Below are 21,169 nucleotides of genomic sequence, written 5' to 3' on the forward strand. Positions count from 1 at the left end.
CCCCAGCCCTGAAGCCAAATCCCTTTTTGTTTTTAGCACCCAGATATAAACAGGTTATAGTTTCCTGATGAAACTGGGTGTTGAGGTTGGTACAAGATGCCTTGTGGTTGTGCTTGGGGTTGACTTGCTGTTGTCTGTTCCTGGAAGCTCAGCCTGAAATTTTCTTTGAAATGCCTAGGAAAGATAGGATGATGGAATAGTTTGGGTTAGAAGGGGCCTTTAAAGGCTACCTGCCCTGCAGGATGAGCAGGGACGTCTTCAACTCAGATGCTCAGAGCCCCATCTGGCCTGGTTTTGAATGTTCCCAGGGATGGAGCATCTACTGCTTCTCTTGGAAATCTGTGCCAGTGCCTCACCATCTTCATTGTAAAATTCTTGTTCCTTACATTCTACCCTTTCTTCTCCCTCCCACCTTCACTCAGCTATTCCTTCCTACCATCTCTGATGCTCACCTGAACCATTGCAAGCAAAGTCTTTTTTTTCCCCCCCTTTTTCTCTTCTTATCATAGAATCATAGAATGGTTTGAGTTGGAAAGGACTTACTGAACATCCAGTTCCAACCCCTCTGCCATGGGCAAGGACCTTTTACTCCAGACCTGGTTGCTCAAAGCCCCATCCAACCTGGCCTTGAATGCTTCCAGGGATGAGGCATCTACAGCTTCCCTGGGCAGATGGGTGAGCTGGGAGTACAAACTAGAACAGACTTAATTCAGGCAACGGAGTTCAATGCTTTCCAAACAAGTGTCTCCTATGACATGACCTGCATGTGGGGCGATTTGAGGGGTCCCTGCACTCCCATGGGTGACATGGTTGGGCTGGATTAGATCCTTGAAGAGCTGCAATGTTCTGCTGCATCCCTCCTGCTGAGCTCTAGACCACATGGCCTTTACACCCCAGTTTAATTTGAAGGAAGCTCCCAGGGGAAACCTCACAGGCTTCTTGGTGATGGTGGGAGCATCCCCCCACCTGGATCTTTTATCTGCTGATATCCTTGTGCTATTTTCCCCCTTCCTTCTCCCAGGAGCAGGAGAAAGAAGCGAGGAACAGAGCCGCCTACATTTCTGCCTTGCCGAAATCCCCGCTGTGGTGGAGAGACTTGGACAGGGACAAGGATGATGACAGCTCGTCCGGGGGCTGCAGCCCGGCCGCGGGCGGGGGCGGATCCGGCTCCTTCCATGGGCTCGTCTTCTAGCCAACACTTCAGCCAGATGGCAGTGCCCATGGGGCCAGCCCCAGCCAGGAGCTCCTCTGCCTCACCCCAATGACAGTGAGTGCCCTGGAGGAGGATTTCAGAAACATTTAAATGGAAAAGGTCTCAGGGGCTGATTTGGAGGCACCCAGAGGGTCTTGCTGCTTCCTATGCACTTGGTCTTCATGCCTTAATGTACCTAAGCTAATGCAGAGATGAGCAGCTGCTGACAGCTCGGAGAAGTGCCCTTCTGCTTCAGCATAGCCATGTCTTGCCTGCTGTGAGCCGTGCCACCAGCCTGGGGAGGTGACATGGGGACAGGCGTGGGGAGAAGAGGGACCCAGCAGTGCCCCGGGGATGGAGATGTCCCACACACATCCTGTCTGCAGCCCTTCCCGTGGAGCCAAGGTGGTGCTGGGGCAACCTCTGCTCACTTGTTATATTTCTTTTTAATGTAGTTTGGGAATCCAGCAGGACAAACTCTGAAGGTAGAAAAAATGCCAAAATGTAGCAGTGCTGGTCTGTGAGGCAGTGAGCTTGTAAGACAAGCAGTGGTAGGTCAGTCAGAGAGGGTTTATGCTGCCTTATAAGACACCCAAAAGAGACTGAGGGGAACAAATCCCTCCAGCCAAGAGAGACTGACCTGATCCATTTGGGGTTTCTGGGCTCCAGTGAAGACCCATTGTGTTACTGATGACCTCTGGATGCTGTTAGTGTGCATGGCAGGCCAAGACACACAGCTGTTTTTCCAGATGTATCTTTAGGACTCGATTGGTCTCTTTCTGCTGATGTTATTTGATGGCCTTCTGGGCTGGATCTGCCCTTTAAAATTTGGGTTTTCCCTTGGGATACTCTGAACTGAGCAGCAGATGACAGAGCCCCGCTAAACTCATGAATTTTTTTTTAATGCTGATTTGCAAGGTGAGTATCCCAACCAGATATGTTATATCAATCCAATATCAATATGTATGATGTAAACCAATGTATTATATAAATCAGTCATGAAACAGGGGCTGATTTGGATGGCAGGAGGCCAACTCAAGCCCCAAGCAGTACATCTGCAGGAACACTGCTCCCTTCCATGTCCCTCCCCAGCTGTTTTCCCCTGCCTGCTCCTCCCTCACACCTATAGTAAAGATTTCTCTGGCTCAAGTGGCAGAGACTTGTGCCTTAGGTCCTAAGTGCAGGACCTAATCCTGACCATGGGGTATTGGGGTAGGAGTATTGTGTTGTTGTGGAGGAAAAGGCAAAGCACAGACATTGCTATGGATAATGTGAGCAAAAAGTCTGCTAGAGAGGACACTTGGGGTCAAATATCTGGTGTATACTATCATATTCTTTTATTGCCTTTCCTATATATAAATAAAGGAAATTAATTCAACATACGGACTTAGTGTCTTATTGAAGTATTCATAGATATTGGGCTGATGGGTCAAAGAAGAGATGGGGAAGCTGAGGCATCCATCCTCAAGGACATGGGACAGTCCTGCAGAGTGGTGGCTTGGGAGAGGAGATCAGGCAGATGTGAAATGGGAACCTCAGTGCAGAGCTGTGTGCCCTCCAGAAGATCACAATACTAACAGTGGAGCCTTGAGCAGTGGAGTGTGTTTGTTGTTTTTGAAGTCAGGTGCTGAGAGGAAATAAATAAAGACCCAAAGTGAAGTGTCACAGAAAGTACAGTGTTCCCTGGTTTTATTAACAGACTTCTATTTATTTCTGGTTCAAAGAAGTTGCCAAAAGTTTTCTTGTTGCTGTCATGCTAGCTCCTTTCTTTATACGGGAGTATCACCTGAAGGCACTTTCTGTGCTTTTTGCTGTAAGGTGCTTTTGCAGGAGACTGTCTTTAATTTGATGAGATCATAATCTAAGTAATGAAGGCAGATAGTCAGACCAACATGGAAAATGAAGACGCTGTATCATAGCTAAGCTCTTTCCTGAATATGTCCTGTTTTTCTCATCAAGATTTTCTGAGATGAGCAGAGGCAAACAGCTTGCAGTTCTCAACATGGATGGCAGCCTGGAGAGTGTCAGTGGTGTAATGAGGCTGACCAGTTTGGACCCTCTTAATTTCCTCTGGTTATCAGCACTGGACTTCCCTTTTGGACTCAGCCAATCCTACTATGTCTTTGACAAAGATGTGAAATAGTATTGGTCCCAGTACAGATTTTTGAGGAATGCTACTCATTGCTGGTTTGGACACTGAGTCATTGACTGTAGCTCTTTCAATGTGGCCTTCCAGCCAATTCCTTATTCATCTAATGGTCCATCCATCCATCCATCCATCCATCCATCCATCCATCCATCCATCCATCCATCCATCCATCCATCCATCCATCCATCCATCTCTTTAGTTAAGAGCTAAGAATGTTATAAAGGACCATACTGAAGGCCTTACAGAGGTCTAGTATAGCATGACTGTGGTGTATTGCTACCTATGCTGCACCAATTATAGTATATATTATATTGGTACTGGTGTTAGTAATGCCAGCCATTTTTGCCTATGGCATATTGATAAAGTGTAGCTGTGGTATATGTCATAGAATGGCTCATTTTGTCTGTCACACATGCCTCTGGTCAAGGAGAGCTCATAAGGGAGTCCTCATCTCTAGGTTTGGGATTCCATGTGTGCTGCAGATGTGAGATGATGCTACTCTTGTCTAAAAGAATGTTACAGGAGCTGTGCATAGGGAGGTGTCTTTTCTCAGTTGTCTTTTTAAAAAAATTATTTTAAAAAGGAAGTCTTAATGGGAGGGTTGAACTTTTAACTCTGGAGAAAAAGATTTGTCCTTGTGCCAGGTTCTCTGGGTGATTTTGTGTCCTGAGGCTCACAGGTGCTGAGCTGCTGATGGGTGAGAAAGGCAGCATTTGTCCTCACATTGCACACAGCAGAGCAGATACACTGTATGAAATTCAATTTAGCAGCTTGAAAATACATGGCTTGGGTTCTGGTATCAGGAAAAACCCTAGCTACATCCTAAAAGGCCTCACTACCCATTCAGGACACTTGAAGCTGTAGGAGACACTTGGCAACATACTGAGAAAATGTTCTGAAAGCTTTAAAGATGCAACATAATCAAACTTGATCTGCTTATTAGTTCCCCTTTCCTTCCCTGCTCTGAATCCATGCTGGGAATCACCAGGGAGAGATGTCTTTTTATTATCATTCTTTTATTTTCCTGTTGCTTTTCCATTGCATATACAGTACTTAAAAATGAGATCACCTTCACGTCAGGCATGTACCATGTTTATTAACAGCAAAAAAGTATTATCTAGGCTTCACTCAAGACTGATTTACAGGATAAATAATTGTTTCAAATTACTTTAAAAAAAACCCAACCAAACAACAACCCCCCAAAGAATAAATTAATAACTTAAGTGATTAGCTGTCCACAGTGATTTGAAAACTTAATAACCATTCAAACAGTGACACCACAAGAAGACACATACTGTACAGTTTGCCACAGATTACTCTTGTCCTTCCTTCTACAAATGGAAATCAAAAAATTAAAAATACTTCTCTTTAAGAACAGTCATAGGCTTTGAAACACACAAAACATCCCTGCGAATCGGCTGCTGACGCAACAGCTTCACAGCTGGGGCTCCAGCCCCTCCTCGCAGCAGGTTAAGAAACAAATGGAGAAACTACCCTAATTTGACTGGGTCTGTTCCCACACAACGATGCCCAAAGTCAGTGGGGACTTGTCAACTTTGCCAAGGGCTGGGTTGAATGGGAAAAAACTACTCTAAAGGTTTGGTCCTAACCCTACGGGATTCATCGACAGGCTCCCCATGGAGCCCAGGGTCCTGCTCCCTTCCCCCTCTTCTGCAGCGTGGTTCAACCACCACATCCAAACTGCTCTCAAAAAACCATGGTATTCTCAGGGTCAATGTGGCAGCAGAACACTGACAACTGTGCAAATGGCATTTCCCCCACCCCCCTCACTCAGAGGAAAATCCTGCCAAGTTTTTTTTCACCTTGGTAATTAAGGATGAAGTGGTTTTTAATGAGTGGGATGTGTCAGGACGGTCTATGATGCTGGGCATGACAACAGGGTAGCACCACATGCTGCCCAGCCATTGCCTGCAGACTCAAAACAACTCTGCATTATTAGATGTCAATTAATTAGACCTCATGACACATCTGTGAGGTGGGGAAATAAGTACTATAAACCTTCATTTTTACAAGCCAGAGAAAAAGTCATATACAGAGTTCACATGAACCCTCTCGTCCCACATGAAGATACAGTGCAGTGTCACCCAGAGAATGACAACAAAAATGATGGTTCTTTATCTCCTGGTCTTGGGGCAAACCTCTCCCATATGGTCAACCCACTGGCCTACAAATAAACCCATAATATGTTAGCAATGTGATGCCTTGTGTTTTAGCTTTTATGTTTTTCAGATTCTCTGCTGCTTAATGTGTAACTCTGAAATTTAGGTGTTAGTAAGTTCTCTTCACAGGGTAGTTAGACAAAACAATCCCTTCCTAGCTAGAGAATCAAGGATAACCAGTACCCAAAAATCATAAACAACAGCTAAGGGAAAGGGGGCAAGCCAGGGGGCTGAGATTTCATAACCTGGAGCTATAGTTAGACAACTGACCCCAATATGTAAATGAACCAAAACTTACAGAAGTATAAAACTCGTAACCGGAATCCATCTTGGATTTGACTTAGGTGTAACCCTAGCCAGGCTCTTGCACTGCCCAAGCTGTATCCTTTCAACAAATACCTATTTAATTCCTTTTGATCTATCTAGTCCCTGTTCCAGTTCTGCCTTTCCAGGCATCAATGGGCTACATCAAAAATTAAGAGCCTGCTGATTGGGAGCAAGTCTGTTGAGAAGCTTTTTCAGCTAAAGAGATAGAAACATGTGGCCCAGCTTCTGTTTCAGATGCTACTGGCTGGTGTTAAAACTTGACCACCACATGCCAGGACCAGCTGGCTGGGGGCTAGAAGGGGACAGCTATATTGTGACACCTTGCTACATATCAACTTTTCATAAGAGTAGACACTAAATCAGCAATCTAATCAACAGTACAACGCTAGGAGCTGGGAACAAAGAGATAAAATTGTGACTACAATGACGAGACACCAAGGACAGACTGATAAAGGGATGAACTGCTCCAGGCCAAGAAGGAATCATGATCAAAAACTGCACGTCTTGACCTGCAAGAGCCTCATTAACAGCTGTAAGATCATTGTGTACTTGTGGGAAGGCTGGGTAGAGAAGAGAGGCACTCAGACTCCTCCTCAGAGGCCCTAAACTGGCTTATTGGCCCTTGTGATTTGACGCCAGACTGGCCCCTCTGATTTTCCTGATGGCTCTTTGATGGCCATGTGTGTTCTCTGGCTAGTGCCAGGGTTAGGCTTTGCTCTTCCCCCTTCCTGCAGAACTAGGGCTTCTCCATAATCACAGCTCCACTGCATCCATCTCTTGTAGACAACATGCCTCCAATGGGACACACCGTGTGGATGTCAGCTTTTACATGGAATGGAACTTCTATATCACCAGGTGGGAAAACACCAACACAATGCAAGCATGACTTGAGAAAACCATCCTCTTACTTGCCTCCTTGGCCAGACAGGACCTGGAAACTATTTTGATATCTTCCATAAGACCAGGACATGGCTGTATCTCCCCCATAGCAAGGAGCCATGATCACTGGATAGCCAAAACAAGCCAACTCTTCCTGGTACGCCAGCATGTGGAAGGGGCACATGGCTGCTGAGAGTTCTGGATCTAGCCTAACAAATGTACAGGTTAAAGCTCTCTCCCAGTTGCTAGAACTGTGTGTCCGTGTCCTGGATGACTAGGCCAGCCAGCCCTCTCCCAGGTGCAAGGGATAGTCCAGTGTGGATTGGGTCCTCTCACTGGGGAGTATGGCCTTTGGGGTTGAGCTGTGTGCCTTGCCATTGGCTTCATGGCCAAAGAAGTGGCCCTGTCCCTGTTCTGGATGTTACAGGGCTCTAAGCAACCCCTAGACTCCCTCACACACAAGAGTCTCCACTCAACCCTGGTAGCACAGGGTCTCAGTGTGGAAGAGATGCTTCAAGCAGGGTCAGCTATGGGGCTGAACTAGACTGGTCTTGAAAAGCTCCAAGGATGAAGATGGCACCTCAAAGGACAACCCTGTGAAACCACGGCACTGCTGCCCCATGAACAGCTCATGGGAGCCCCTCAGCAAGGCATCTCCCAGCATATCCTGGTCCCCACACACTTTTTGTAGGGTTTCTCCTGCCTAGCTCAGAGCTGGGTGAATGGACCAAGCATCCCTGAATGCCAGAGCACAGACATCATGTTGTCAGGCAGGATGACCCACTTGAGAGTGAAATGCCCAAGAGTGGTGGAAGCTCTCATCCCACCAGTGCATGGCTTTTACTGAGTATTCCACAACCCACAATCTCTGCTTATCTGAATTGACACTCAGGCCAAAGGAGCACACAATGAGACCAAGACCCAAACTCTACTGGCAAACTCCCCTGCCTTCTCTCGTCCCAATCTTATGTGCCAATCTCACCCTTGCCAGTGGCTGGTGGCTCAGAGTTCAAATCCATCCCAGTTAGCACCCAAACTGCGTTTGACCCTGTCTGCCAGACTCTCAGCTTTGGCCTGGCACAGTCTGTGCTCACACATTATTTTCTTTAACCAATTTGAGATGAAGCTTAAGCCTGGCATCCATTTAGAGCTGGAAATGTATTTCCCACTGAACATTCAAATGCCAAATCAGAGCAAACCAGCTCCAAGGATGATTCCTCTCACCAGAGGAATGGTGAGCAGCATTTGTATACTCACATCAAGGGATACACACTTTTGGAGACTTTTGCCTTTAAAACCACCTGCTTAGTCATTTTCAGTCTTGGGGAAAGCTTTGACACATGGACCTGGTGCTTCATAAAACTAAATACTGAGGTCATGATGCACACATGCAAGCATATCACTTTTCTAAATCAAACCATGGAGCTGTAGAGCAGGCTCTGATGAGAAGGCTCAAGCCAGTTTAATTTCAATTAAAATGAATAATTTGCAATGTTCTCAGTTTCCTTAAATACCTAGTTCTAACAAAGGAGCCTGTCATACTCAAGAATCCAAGTATAAAGTGGATGTGATAAACTCAATGCCTTCAGGACAAAGTTCTTGGCAGACCATGTAATTAAAGCAGCTGCTTTTCAATATGGTTTAAGACTAAACACTGCACAAACATTAATCACCAGGGACTGCTGTAATCAGCTCAGCAATCGTCATGGGTGACTATTTCCATTGAAGCCATTGATTACTTAATGCTTTCAGGAGGGGTTGATACAGTCATGTCTCTACGGCACAGAGTCTGTGGGCTTCTGCTTAGTTTGGTGGTGCTGTTTGCTTGGGGAAAAGACAGAGGAATGTATCTGTCCCAGTGAAAACACAGACTTCACTGCAAAGCAGAGAGGGACCAGCAAACAGCAGTTGTTAAGTAGCTGCTTTTGGGCTGTTCTGGTCTTTGGTCAGCCAAATGCAATGGACCAGTTACTAGGGATGCTCATGAGAGCACATCATCAAAACACAGTGTCTGAGCCTGGGAAAAGAGCTGCCAATGGCTGCCTCATGAACAAAGACATTTGTGAAACATAGAGAAAAAGAACTAGTTTCTCCTGTACCATAAAAGGCTTTTCCAATTGTAATTAATGCCTTGGATTAAACATGGGAGGGGGCACTGGATGCACCTAGTACCAGTATAGAAGCACAGGGAACCCACTCAGCAAATTGCATTCAAACCCACTGTGTTCTCTCTTGAGCCATTAAAGCTAACATCTTAGAAGAAGAAATAGGAAAACATCAGACTCCCAGTAGAGTGACATTCTTTATGGTGGGGATGGGGAGCTCTCTCCCAGATGGGTGAATGCACACTTCAATGGGCTCTGGATCAGGCCCAATGTTTAGTTTCCCCTGAGATGCAGAGATGAAAGGAGCAATAGAAATGCAAAATACTGCATTCTAATCTTCATTTCATTGTCTTACCAGGCAAGTATGCAAGCCCCCAGCAGAGGGCAATGGCCCTTGCAGGCTGTAACACACGCCCTGACCTTCAGAAAGCATCTGACTGTGCTAAATCTTCCCCTTTGAAGCTTTGGGGTTTTTTTTCTAGAAATTATTATTTTTAGCACAAACATTAGAATATTTGCTTCATTGTCTCTATAAAAGTCCAACATTACAGTGTCTTAACAGGGTTGTCAGAGCCTTTCCATTAACATCCTTCCCCTTCATGGCATGCAAGAAGAAAATATAAAATGGTGTTGGAAGTTCAAGACTCATTTTACCAGCAGACAGCAGCACACAGCAGTTAAGGGACTGCTATCCTATCCCCATGTGGGTCATGTCTGCCCCTTTCCATGCACAGACCAAGATTAAGCAAATGTGTTAATGCTTAAGCATGAACAATCAACACAACTTGGTGGTGTTGGTGGAACACAGAGCCCACAGCACTGGGAGGGGTGCAGCTTACAGAAAGAATAGCTCCAGCTCTTTAACAAATATTACCTAATCTCTCTAATGTCTCCTTCATTTGGCTCCTGCTTTGCGGTCAGCCTGTTTATTCGTGTCAGCGCTTGCTGTCTGGCAATCAGGCTGCTCCATGGCAATCATTAGTTCTTCCTGTTTTCATGAGATCATGAATTATTATCTCTGCATTAAACTGTCTCGTCCTTCTCTTCTCTCTGTGCTCAGCAGCTGCCTGGCGAGCGATCCCAAAGCCTGGATGTGTTAGGGATGCTGGCAAGGGACAGCAGCAGACTCCCACCCATAATTACAGCCTAGAGTCATTAATGTCAGCAAGCCCCACTTCTGTGTTGAGGAAACATTGCTGAAGATGAGGGGAAAACAGTTCAGCATTTTGCACCCTCCACAAACCAACCACAATGCTCACACTGAAACACCCTGCCCTGACTCTCCTGACCCACCTCTTCCCAAGCCTATGACCTCACCATCAACCAACATTTCAATTACTCTTCTTCTTTCTCTCAAGAAACATTCCACCAGAGCTCCTCACCCAGGACCAACCTCTGCAGTACAGCACCTGCCTTCTCCCAGTCCTTGCAGCAGCCTTCCACTCCCTTTTTGTCACTCATCCTTATCCCACACACGTACACAGGGGCTCCAGAGCCTCCCTGCCCCCTCATGCTCAACCATAGAGCTCTCACAATGGCCACAACGTAGGACCCTCACTCTATGGGCTTCTCTTGGTACCACAAAAGGCAAATTTTGATTTTTAGAGTCAGATTCACAGGAATTGGTTTCAGACAGGCAGTGGGTCAGTGCTTAAATTCTACCTTCCAAAGCCAATCCCTCCAGCCCTTTCCAAAGCAAATCCCTCCAGCCCTTTCCAAAGCCAGTCTCTCCAGCCCACTGACTTTAAAAGATGATGGAGAATACTAACAGAAGACACCCCAACAAACTCATGTGAGCATGTGCTGGCATGTATGTGTGTGCATGATGGGGCAAGTCCTGGGCTCCTAAGTTAGCTCAATGGGAAGGTGTGGATGCTCATCAAGCTCCTGAAGGTTAACAACCCAACCCAAAACCTTTGGGGGCTGTCCAGCCAGGAGGAGAACACCCTCAGAGGTTCTGAGCACATTATTTACAAGAGACAGGACAACAAAAGTGATTTCAAAAGCAATGGTCCTTGCTCAGTTTTGGGACTGGGAGGAGGCAGAGAAGAGGACAACCACAAGGAGTGGAGAATCAGAGCTGGGTAATGATATCCTACGGGAGATGCTGCGAACCTGCATGGTGTGGTTTAGGGTACAATATGGACGAAGACAGGGAGAGATGATGCAGTGTTAGCACATACAAGTGGCTTTAATAACTGTAGGGAAAAGAGGTGTAAGGTGAAACCTGGTATTGCTAAGTCAAAGTTCCTGGATAGTGCATCCAGCAGCTAAAGCACAAACCTAGCCACCGAACATAGTTGGTCTTTATCACTGGCAAACAGTATCCGCCAAGTCTTCCCCTGAAATTAAGTTTTGTTTTGTTTTAAGAGAAAAAAAACCAATGACACCCCCTCCCCTCCACAGCCAAGTCTCAGCAATCCAGCCCAAGTGGATGTGGCTGCCCAGCCAGGGACACCAGCAGAGATTTGCCTGTTGCACTACTGCTTGGTGCTCTTGGCGGGCTCCGAGGACTGCCGCACGTCAGTCCACTCCTGCATGGTGCTCTGCAGCGCCTGCGTCTTCTCCTTGTCCACCTGCACGTAATCCACCTTCTCGTCTGAGGCCACCGACGAGGTGGAGGGCTGTGGGGAGAAAAGGCACCGCCCAGTCACTCATGGCTCCCTGCTCTTCCCTCTCGCTGCTTCATGCTGCAAGTCCTCCTGCACCATCCCTGCTTTCCTGAACACTTCACAGCTCACCACCCTCCTATAACCTCCCAAAGACACCTGGATGAAGGATTTCAATCTACTCTGCCTCTTGCTGCCATGAGACTGCAGTGCAACAGGAGAGCAGAAACAGCACGTGTGTTTCTACCCTCTCACAAACATTGGGACATGGATGTTTAGTTGTAATTGTGTTCTCTAACTGCTGATTTTGTGAGTTCAGCCTTGCATTTTGCTCATTTTCCTGTAAAGAACTCGAGAACTCTTCAAGATACATATAAAAATACCAGCTCCATACCTTTTAGCTGTGCTGACTCACTCACCTACAGCACCAGCTAATTTTCATCCCAAAAACAACAGGTATGTTTGCAGGGTCACCCAAGGGATGTGTCGAGAACAAGAAGATACTTTTTACCATAGCTTCTGGAGCCCTGGAGTTTTTTCTGACTCTACAAGCATTTCAGAGGCTCCATCTGCTTGTAACTGGAGCTGGGTAATGTTTTTTAGTGGTTTAAAATCACTTTTCCAGAACAGGATATAATTTAAATGGGTGATACTTGCAGAAATATTGTTGGAAAGAAAGAAACCATCAAGGGACAACTGTTAAATAATAAAAGGACCTAACCAGTGGGATGCTTTGCCTAGGAAACAAGGTGGTATTTGAGAAAATGAAGCCAACTCTCATGTAGTTGCCACAGAGGTTTACACAACCCTTGTCCTTCACCTTCCAGGTACAAAATCCAAGTCTGGTCTTGGAGGCCCTGCTGTTTTGAAGGAGGAAAAACACAATTCTGATACTTCTGGGGATACCTCCTGACAGCTATTCAATATATGGTTTCCAGCTGAATTTATGGTCTCATCAGCATCCCTGAGCCCTGCACATACATGCTTCTGCTTTGCATTTCCAGCAAAGCTGCAGACATGCAAGCCAGACTGAGCTTTACCTAGAGCAAGCATAGCAGTGGGTCATCGAATGGTTTGGGTTGGAAGGGACCCTAAAGATCATCTCATTTCAACCATGCCATGGGCAGGGACCCCTTCCACTAGACCAGGCTGCTCTAAGCCCCCTCCAGCCCAGCCTTGAAGACTTCCAGGGAGGTGGCAGCCAAAGCTTCTCTGGGCAGTCTGTTCAAATGCCTCACTATTCCTTTCTAATATCTAATCTAAACCTGCCCTCTGACAGCTTGAAGTGATCACCCCTTGTAGTGTCACTTTATCCCCTTGCAAAAAGTCCCTCTCCAGCTCTCTTGTCACCCCTTTAGGAACTGGAAGATGGTCTACAGTCTCCATGGAGCCTTTTCTTGTCCAGGTTAAACAACCCCACCTGTCTCAGTCTCTCTCCATAACAGAGGTGCTCCAGCCCTCTGAGCATCAGACATTCTTGAGACCAAAGTCCAGGGCTTTGGACTATGCTGTTGCCAATGTGCATAGAACCCCTTAAAATGCATCACTTTTAATCAGAAGTTTATAAAATCCCCCATACCTTCCTGTGTGGCCCTGGTGAGCTTGGCTGGAAGTCCAGGGCCAGGTAATCCACACTCCCCGAACTCTTTTTAGGCGCTGGGCTGTTGGTACCACTAGGAACAGGAGAAGCAGAAATGGGGTTTTGCTAATGCAGGGAAGAGACAGGAGAGATAATGAGGATTAAAGTGGGAAGGAAGAAAGAAAAAAGGAAATTAACACAAATCCTGAAATGAAACATGTTGGTGGCACCTTTAAAAGAGCCTGTGCATTTTCCCACCTACCTCTGGGACAAGGATGTGCAAAAACTTCTGGGATACTAAAAATGTTGTATTTTGTGCTAACGAATATTTCAAGCTCATGCTCTTGATTTCATGTATCAGAGCAGCTCTGCTGCCTTTGTGCTGATTTTATTCACATGCCTGACAGCAGACATGGGCTTTAGCATGTCCCAGGAACCACAGCTCAGCAAGGCCAGGCCAGCTCTGGGATCTTTGCTAATCACAACCATGCTGCACAGAGCACAGATTTCCTCTACCCCATTAGTTACACAGCCTCAAAAATATGCTTCAAGCTTCACCAAGAGAGACAAAATCCCCTCCCTGTAAGCAGTGCCACTCCCTGCTGCTGCTCTGATAGCCCCTGCTCCCAAAGAAACATGATGTCAGCAGCTACTAGGGGAAAAAATTGAAAAAAAAAATCAACTTTAATTAGGAAAATACACCCTGACAGTCCATATAATTTTTTATCCCCTCTTACTTCCTGGCAAACTGGGTGATACACATTTCTGCTCTCATACACACTTAAAACTCCAACAAGACATGTAATCCTCAGAAGGAAACACCCTGTTTTGTGCATTTATAGATGTACATAACAATGTACTCCACACAATACTATCTGAGCACTTCCATGTCATGAGCTAGGAATGCATCTGCAGAGCTGGGGAGAGTATATGTCCTGCCAGAACCATCTATCTCAGCTGTGGGGCCCTTACCATGGCCACGTAGTTCTCCTCACTGTCTCCCGAGTCAGTGCTGGTGATGCTCTGGGAGGAGACAGGGCGACAGTACTGCAGGGAGCCAGCATTGAAGGTGTGCCTGCAACAACAAAGGTACATGTGTTACTGGTGGCTGCAGGTCCTGCTTGTCCTTTGCCAAGGAGAGGGCAGCTCCTGATGCCTGCAGCCATCGCCGTGATCCAAGCTGGGCATGAGGAAGAACTGGTGGCATTGAGGTTCTCCAGCCTGTGCTTTCCATGGGTTGGAAATCCCTGGGTTGGGTTTCCTCTTCTAGAGGAAATTCTTCTAGAAAGAATTTTTTCTTTCTAGAATTTTTTAGTAACACCTTCCTTGCTCTCACCTACACAAATCAGATTCCACGAATTCTTCCATCTCACAGGAAATATTTAATTGTGGAGAATGGAGGGCCAGCCTTGGTGAAGCCTCTTACCTCCAGCCTCACCACAGCTACAGGGTTTGTTTACTGTACAGGCACTATCCAAATTTTTTGCCGGAAAACAAATACTCTGAGGAGTTGTCTTGCTTTCAATTGGCCAAATCTAATTATACTGAACAAAATAATGAAATCAGCTTCTGGCATTAAAGCGTGGGTCTCAAAAAGCTATTCGTTGCCTTTCAGTAAAGCAGGGTCATATGATTAGCTGATAGGGGAAAAATCCATTAGCTTCTCCAGGGTCAGATCTCTTGTCAATCAAACCCTGCTTGCTGCTTCCCAGCGCAGTGATTTCAGCACACAGCACTCATGCCCTGCAGTCAGTCTCCACACAATCCAATTTATTAGAGGAGTCATAGCAGCCAAGCTTTGCTTCTGCCTTTTACTGGACAACATCAGATCACAAATTAGTAGCAGAGCTGGAATTGTGTGAATCCTGTTATTTTTGGCTGGCAGACATAGCTCTGAAGTGCTTTGGTTTAATTTTGCTGACTTCGTTCAGGCTAAGCTTTGCTTTCAAGGCAAATCAAAACACCCTTGGTCAGACCCTGAGTGTCACCCTGTGCTTTGAGACAACAGTGGGGTTTTGGGGGGGATAGCCTGGATGTGAAATCATGCCCCCCACACAGCGTGGCTGAGTTGGTCTGGATCAGCTGAATCATGAACTGTCATGGACCACAGGTCCCAGGTCAGAGCCACAGCTCTCCAGTAGCCATCAGATCCCAGAAACAGGAAATGTCTTAAAGGAATCTTAGTGAGCTTGTCAGCCACATGCTGGGCTTTCATGTGAAATCCCAACCTAAATGAATTTATCTTCCTGCCACCAGCTGTGATGTGGGGAATGTTTAATCCATGGCAGAGGGGACAGCATGGCTACACGTAGACACCAGTGAGAATGAGACCAGAGACCTGCTGTTGAAGCAAAGCAAGAATTCATCCCACAGCCATTACTCACGTTGGCCTGGACCAGGACTTTGTGACTGGCGATTTGAAGGGAAGCTCATCGATGACAGTGTTGTTCCTCAGGTCCAGTGGTGATGGCTTTGCTAAGGAGGGGAAAAAGCCTTTACTCAGAGGCAGCATGTTCCTACAAATCAGCACCCATGACTGGCATGAGAGTGACCCCAAGAGATGGTGGATTACTTCCCATTCCACTGATCAGCCCCCCAGCCCTCCCTGCTGATGACAAATACTCCAAACCAAATACCCCTGTGCTCATTTATGCCAGAACTCAGAGAAAACAGTGAATTTCTCCCTTTGTGCCACAGCCCCAAAGTGGATGGGTGGTCCCAAAAGGGGAATGTGCCTTCCAGAGAATGGATATCTGCTAAAAATGCTCAAACCCCAAAACCATTCATTAGTATCTGTGGTAACTAATGTATTAGATGGGGACAAGACCAGGCTCTGCCAGGGCTGAACTGCCTCTCTGTGGAGTGTTTTGCCATAGGGAATGGGAAAGGACATCTGCAGGGTAGCATGGAAGCTCTTCTCATCATGGATGGTTCATCAGGTGGAAGAGAGCTACACTTCAACCCCATCCCTTGAATAAACTGTTCATGGGGATAGCTGTTCACACCCTAGAGATGGGAGCCCTCCTCCTCAGGATCTCCTTGGTCATTTGTCAGACAATGGATTGGGGAGAGATTTGGAGAATGCCAGCAAATCCCTGAAGGAAGAACTGCCTGGAACCAGCCAGCAGGAAACTAGGAAAAATTTGTGTCATGTGAACACAACATTGAGATTTTGGGGTGGAGCACAGGCAGGGGTGCAGGGCAAGGGGGTGAAATCCTGCCTGTGACATGCATCTCCTGCAAAGGCCTGGCAGGGTTTGAGATGGACTGTTCAAGCACCATGAAAGCTACATTTGCCCTACAGAGCTCCTGAAAGAGCAAGGGGATGGGGGCCATCTGAAGGTCTGACTGTCCTGGCAGTAGCAAAGCACACCCCACCTAGGGCTGGACACACTTCACAGATGGAGTCTGAAGTGTTAAGAGAACAGAAGGACTCCTGGGCACAGCAGCCATTCCTACCTTTCCGGTCGGGTTTGAGGTTGCGGTTGACAGGCGGGGGCTGGATCTCACTCAGCCGCCGGTGGCACTGAGCCACGGCTCCTCCTTTATGCACGGGAAGGGTGGCTGAGGACAGCCCCACCAGGTCAAAGTGGTGTGGCCCAGGGCTCATGGGGATGTAGAGGTTTTGGGCATTGTCGTTGGCTTTCTCGGCGTGGATGAGGGGCGAGGAGCCAGGGTTCATGGGCACGTAGTTGTCCTCGGAGTCGGTGCTGTGGGAGCGGGCCACCGCTGCCTTGGCCTGTTGGGGCACAAGGGGAGGGTGTGTTGTGAGCACCAGGCACTGCTCAACCCCATCCACTACAAACCCTTCACTGCATCACAGCCAAACAGTATCAACTCACTCTAACATCTAAGCACAGAGGGAAGGAATGATCTGTCCCCTCCTTGGCCATCAGTTTGCGCTGAGAGGGTCTACCTCCTTTGTTCCCAAGTCATTGCAACCTCCTGAGTTTTCAGAAAGGTCTTCATCACCCAGATCTGAGCATTTTCTCATGATCAGAGTGAGCTGAAGCATGGAAAGTCTTTCTTCCCTAGGCTCCATCCATGACTAAAGTGCAATATGAAAGGCTGCTTTAATGTAATTTCCAGCTCAAGGAAATCTTAGAAAGTGCACAAAAGAGGCTGTTCTGGCAGCCAAATTTAGCTCAGCGGCATCCCAGGCTTTCAGAAAGCAGGCAAACTCTTGGGTAGTTTTTATTTTGGGCCAAAGCTGCTGGCAGATACTTAGTGGAAGCAAAGTTCTGCACATGATGCTGGGTTAGGAAGTTGCCACTCCATCTGTGCTCTGCAGGCCACCATGGTTTTAACTGAAACCATTAAGAGACCCCTTCTTGACTTGGCTCTGCAGGACTGGGCTGTGAGGGCTGACTTGGAACCAAGCTGTCTGAATCTGTAAGGTGCAAGTGGTGCCTGCAGTGTGGGGGTCCACACCAAGGCCAACTCACCAGGTAGGAGCTGTAGCCATCGTTCATGGACTCGACTGACTGCACAGCGCTGCCGCCCCCGTGCTGGGGGTACTCGTACGTCTCACAGGAAGAAGCTGCAACACAATCACAAAGGCACGTGTCCCACCACAACTGCCAACAAAAAGGGGCCCCTGAAAATCAAATCCAGGCACTGGTAGGGCAGTATTTGTTCTTGTTGATTGAGATTCTGGTGAGAGGACATGGTCTTTAGCCTGCCACAGGCTCTGCTATGTTCTTTCCCAATTAGCATCTCTCTGATGCACCAGCACAATTGCACGTGCCGTGCAGACCTGACCTAACCCTGCTCTGTCAAAATGCTGCAAAATCTCAGGGGTAAAGGTGTCAGATAAGGTAGATCATGGTGACAAAACTGGGTTAAGGGGGAGCTCTGTTAGAGCTTTCTCAGTAACTGTGAAGGCTGGCAGCCTCCAGTAAGGGGAGAATGGGTTAAGCTCTTAGACCAGTCTGTTTACTGCTGAGAATGGGTCTGATCTCAGACTAAGTGTGGCATTTAAGTAGGAGGAGATGGAAGAAGCATTTCAGAGAGCTGTGTGTATAATTTACAGTGTATTTTCTCTCCAGACACCTTTTCTAAGTTACTTTAATGCTATCTTATCCTAGGCACAAGGTTTGGAAAGAGCATGTACACCTACAGCCCACCCACGGCCAATGGCAATTGTGGCTCTGCTGCCCTTGGGGATGTTGGGTTTTGGAGATGTGCAAAACCAAGGTTTTGCTCACCCACCTTGGTGAGCAAAACCACAGCAGCTCCAGGCTGAGGTATGTTCTGATAAACCTGGTTATGAATGGAAGTAAAGGTAAGCTAAAAAGAGCTGAAATCACAAAAATCTGGCGAAGGGCTGCATAAGCAAGCATGTTTGGGGTTTTGGTTGAAGGTACAACACAGCCATGAGCCAGCTGAGTAGCACTCGTGGGCACTCTCCATGCCTGCTGAGTACAAAAAAAAGGGCTAGATCCTGGGTGGGGAGAGCTTCTCTGTGCTCAACCCCCTGGATGATGGCACCTGCACTCCAGCCCTACCACAGCCCAGTGGGACTGATCCAGCCAAAGCTGCTGGATAACACAAAGCCACCCCCAGGTCCCCACCCCCAAATTCACCTCGGTGTAGCCTGCTGTTCTCCACTGCTGGCAGCGTGTTTCTCCGGGGAATGGTGGCTGCCATGGGGGTGAGAGCTAAATTTTCACCAGGCTGGGGCCGCTGGGGTGGGCTGCCCCAGCGTGGCTCTGTCTGCCCGGGTTTGGGGGGCCGTGGGGGCGGTGCAGCGGGCGAGTCGCTGGCGGCCACAGCCAGAGCGTTGTGGTTCTTGTCCAGTGTAAATGTCCTGGGGATCTGGTAGATGGAGAGTGGGGTGGCAGGGATGTCATAGGAGTCCGTGGAGAGCTCCCCAAACTCCTTGCATAGGGTGTTGTTGGGAGTCTTGTAGGTGTAGACCTCCTCGTTATCGGTTTCGGAGCTGGTGAGGCTGGACTTGGGGTGGGTGTAGGAGCCGAAGGAGCGTGGCAGGTCGTAGGCACTGTCCCTGAACTCCGAGTTGTGCCGGCTGGGTTTGGGCAGGCTGTAGAAGCCGTGCAGCTGCCCTCCAACGCCGTTCAGGCAGTGCCCGTTGCCCTGCGAGAGCTTCTGCACCGCCGTGTCGCTCCGCATGAAGAAGGCAGACCTGGTGGCTTGGGAGAAGCTGGCACTCCTGCAGAGGGAGGGGAGAAAGGGGCTGATGTGGGGAAGAGCTGGCTCTGGGTGTAGAGAGCTCTGCTGCCTCTGTTTGTCACCTTACTGACCTGGACTGCCCAACCCCAGAGCAATGAGAACACCTCAGACCCCTCCAAACATGTCCCCGGGCCACTTAAACCTGAAACACCTTCAGAATCTCTCTGCCATAGGTGAGAGGTACATGCACCCAGCTCCATGACAGTGGAAAACCAAGCCTTTTGTCCAGACATAAATTGCTCCAAAAGGGCATTTTTCACACCAGTTCACAATATCCCAGGGCACAGGTGCAAAGTGCCAATCTCCCAGCACTGCCATCGTGCCTCGACCAGTGCCCATAGTGCCCATCCTCAGTACAATAGGGAGACTTCATCTCACCTCTGCCTTGCAAATGTGTTTGAGAAGGCCTGAAAATATTCCTGATAGGGATTATTTCAAAGTCTCCAGGCATGTCATCATCCTGCCCTCTTGCAGGACAACCACTGGGGAAGTAATAGAAGTCCCTAGCTAGGATCTGGAGTCTGCAGCCCTGATTTGCACAGGGGAGGAATGAAACCCAGGGCTAATTTCAGATTTGCAAAAGCCCTAGAGTCCTCCAGGGTGAGCAGGGCAGTGTGGTCACTAGATCCATGCTTTGTAATGATTCCTCAATTTACATGTGGTCATGCCTGGGGACACCAGCCAGAACAGGGGCTGAGTGCAGAGATCTCAGGCCTCCAACAACTGCTGGCAAGCCACTGCTCCTCTGCTGATTCCCCTCAAGGTACTTCATCTCCTGTTTTATCCCTGCTTCATCCCTTACATGGGTCAGGCTTTTGGGGACCACACCCTCCCAGTCAGAAAGGGCTGAGTCAGCCCCATATAAACACTCCCCCACAGAACAAAATTCTGCCTTGCATCAATCACTGTGGTGAGAAAAAGTGAAACACTTATGGGGAGAGATTCCAGTCGTGGCAAATCACAGGGAAAGTGCCAGTTCTAATTGGAAGATGCTGGTTTACACTGCTCTGGTGTGGCTGATGCTCTGCAGGGACAACAAGGATTCTGTTTCATGGAGCCAGCACGAGATGGCGCTCAGAAATAGGGCTCATTTAGGGGAAAATGCAAGTGATGCTGTGATAAGACAAATGAATGCCTTCCACCTTTGGAGCTCAGTCCACCCAGAAGTGGTTTGGGTTCTGTCAGGGTATTTTTGGTCGAGGATTTGAAACATCTCACGGGTTAATTATTCTGCATTGCCTGCCAATTAGCTACTATTACCCTCATTTTATGGATGAGTAAAGTAAGAGCTCCAGAGCAGAAAGGGGAGGGATTCCCAGCAGTCCTGCAGCCTGGCCCCATGCACTGGGCATTGATCAGATGATTATTTCTGGCCCAGCTGCACAAGCTACCACTGGCCAGTTTATTTCTGCTCACCACAAGCACTGGTGCTCAGTCCCTTCTCCAGGTCCCACCCCCATTCAGGGTCTTGGAAGATGGTTTTTAGGTATCCTCACAGCTGGAGCATAAGAGGGCCACTTTTTTTTTTTTTTTTTTTTTTTTAAGCACTGTTCCATTAACTCCATCTGAAGTTAATTTTTCTGAGCCTTTTTCTGTTTTTTCCAAGTAGGGAAAGTCAGTTGCAGCAGGAAAGCCCAGTGGAGGCTGCAGCCTGAGCTCTGCTCTCACTCCACGCCAGCTGGGCTCCGACTGCCTCTCCCTCCCTCCCTCCCTCCTCGCCCGCTCCTGCGAGCCAAAACTCTTCACGTCAAAAAAACTCCTGGCTATTTAAGGCAAGCGGCTGGGTCTGGAGGCGGGGAGCAGTCTCTGGCTCAGCAATCCCACACTGTGCACCACCAGCTGCCACGAAGCCCAGGGAGCTCTGGAAGAGGTGAAAGGCAGTGGAGCAAACCCTGCCCATCCCTTTGTTTGTCCTTTTTCTGGTTAAAGGCAGGTCCTGTCAGCAGGATCACAAAGT

At 47.9% G+C, this 21,169-nt stretch overlaps 2 protein-coding genes across 9 annotated transcripts in view; one reads left to right on the forward strand and one right to left on the reverse strand.

Annotated features, from left to right (window-relative positions):
* USP35 (ubiquitin specific peptidase 35) overlaps window positions 1–2,570 on the forward strand; it is a 40,186-nt gene extending 37,616 nt beyond the window's left edge. For all 5 annotated transcript variants that reach the window (XM_079310538.1, XM_079310534.1, XM_079310536.1 and 2 more), the window contains one exon: window positions 1,022–2,570. In XM_079310538.1, the coding sequence (XP_079166664.1) occupies window positions 1,022–1,192 (171 nt within the window). In that variant the 3' untranslated portion in view covers window positions 1,193–2,570. The remainder of the gene's footprint in view (window positions 1–1,021) is intronic.
* A 1,847-nt stretch (window positions 2,571–4,417) lies between these two features.
* GAB2 (GRB2 associated binding protein 2) overlaps window positions 4,418–21,169 on the reverse strand; it is a gene marked incomplete at its 3' end in the record, with an annotated part of 91,931 nt that continues 75,179 nt past the window's right edge. For 2 of the 4 annotated variants that reach the window (XM_079300993.1, XM_079300995.1), the window contains exons 4-10: window positions 18,606–19,192; window positions 17,466–17,560; window positions 16,480–16,762; window positions 15,405–15,495; window positions 13,993–14,095; window positions 13,021–13,146; window positions 11,313–11,456 (exon numbers count right to left, since the gene is read on the reverse strand). In XM_079300993.1, coding sequence (XP_079157119.1) covers window positions 11,313–11,456; window positions 13,021–13,146; window positions 13,993–14,095; window positions 15,405–15,495; window positions 16,480–16,762; window positions 17,466–17,560; window positions 18,606–19,192 — 1,429 coding nt within the window. Of the gene's footprint in view, window positions 11,457–13,020; window positions 13,147–13,992; window positions 14,096–15,404; window positions 15,496–16,479; window positions 16,763–17,465; window positions 17,561–18,605; window positions 19,193–21,169 lie in introns of all 4 variants that reach the window. The other 2 variants (XM_079300994.1, XR_013773653.1) reach the window with 2 other exon arrangements.

The sequence above is a fragment of the Erithacus rubecula genome (genome assembly GCF_903797595.1).
Source record: "Erithacus rubecula genome assembly, chromosome: 1".
NCBI classification, from domain to species: Eukaryota; Metazoa; Chordata; class Aves; order Passeriformes; family Muscicapidae; genus Erithacus; species Erithacus rubecula.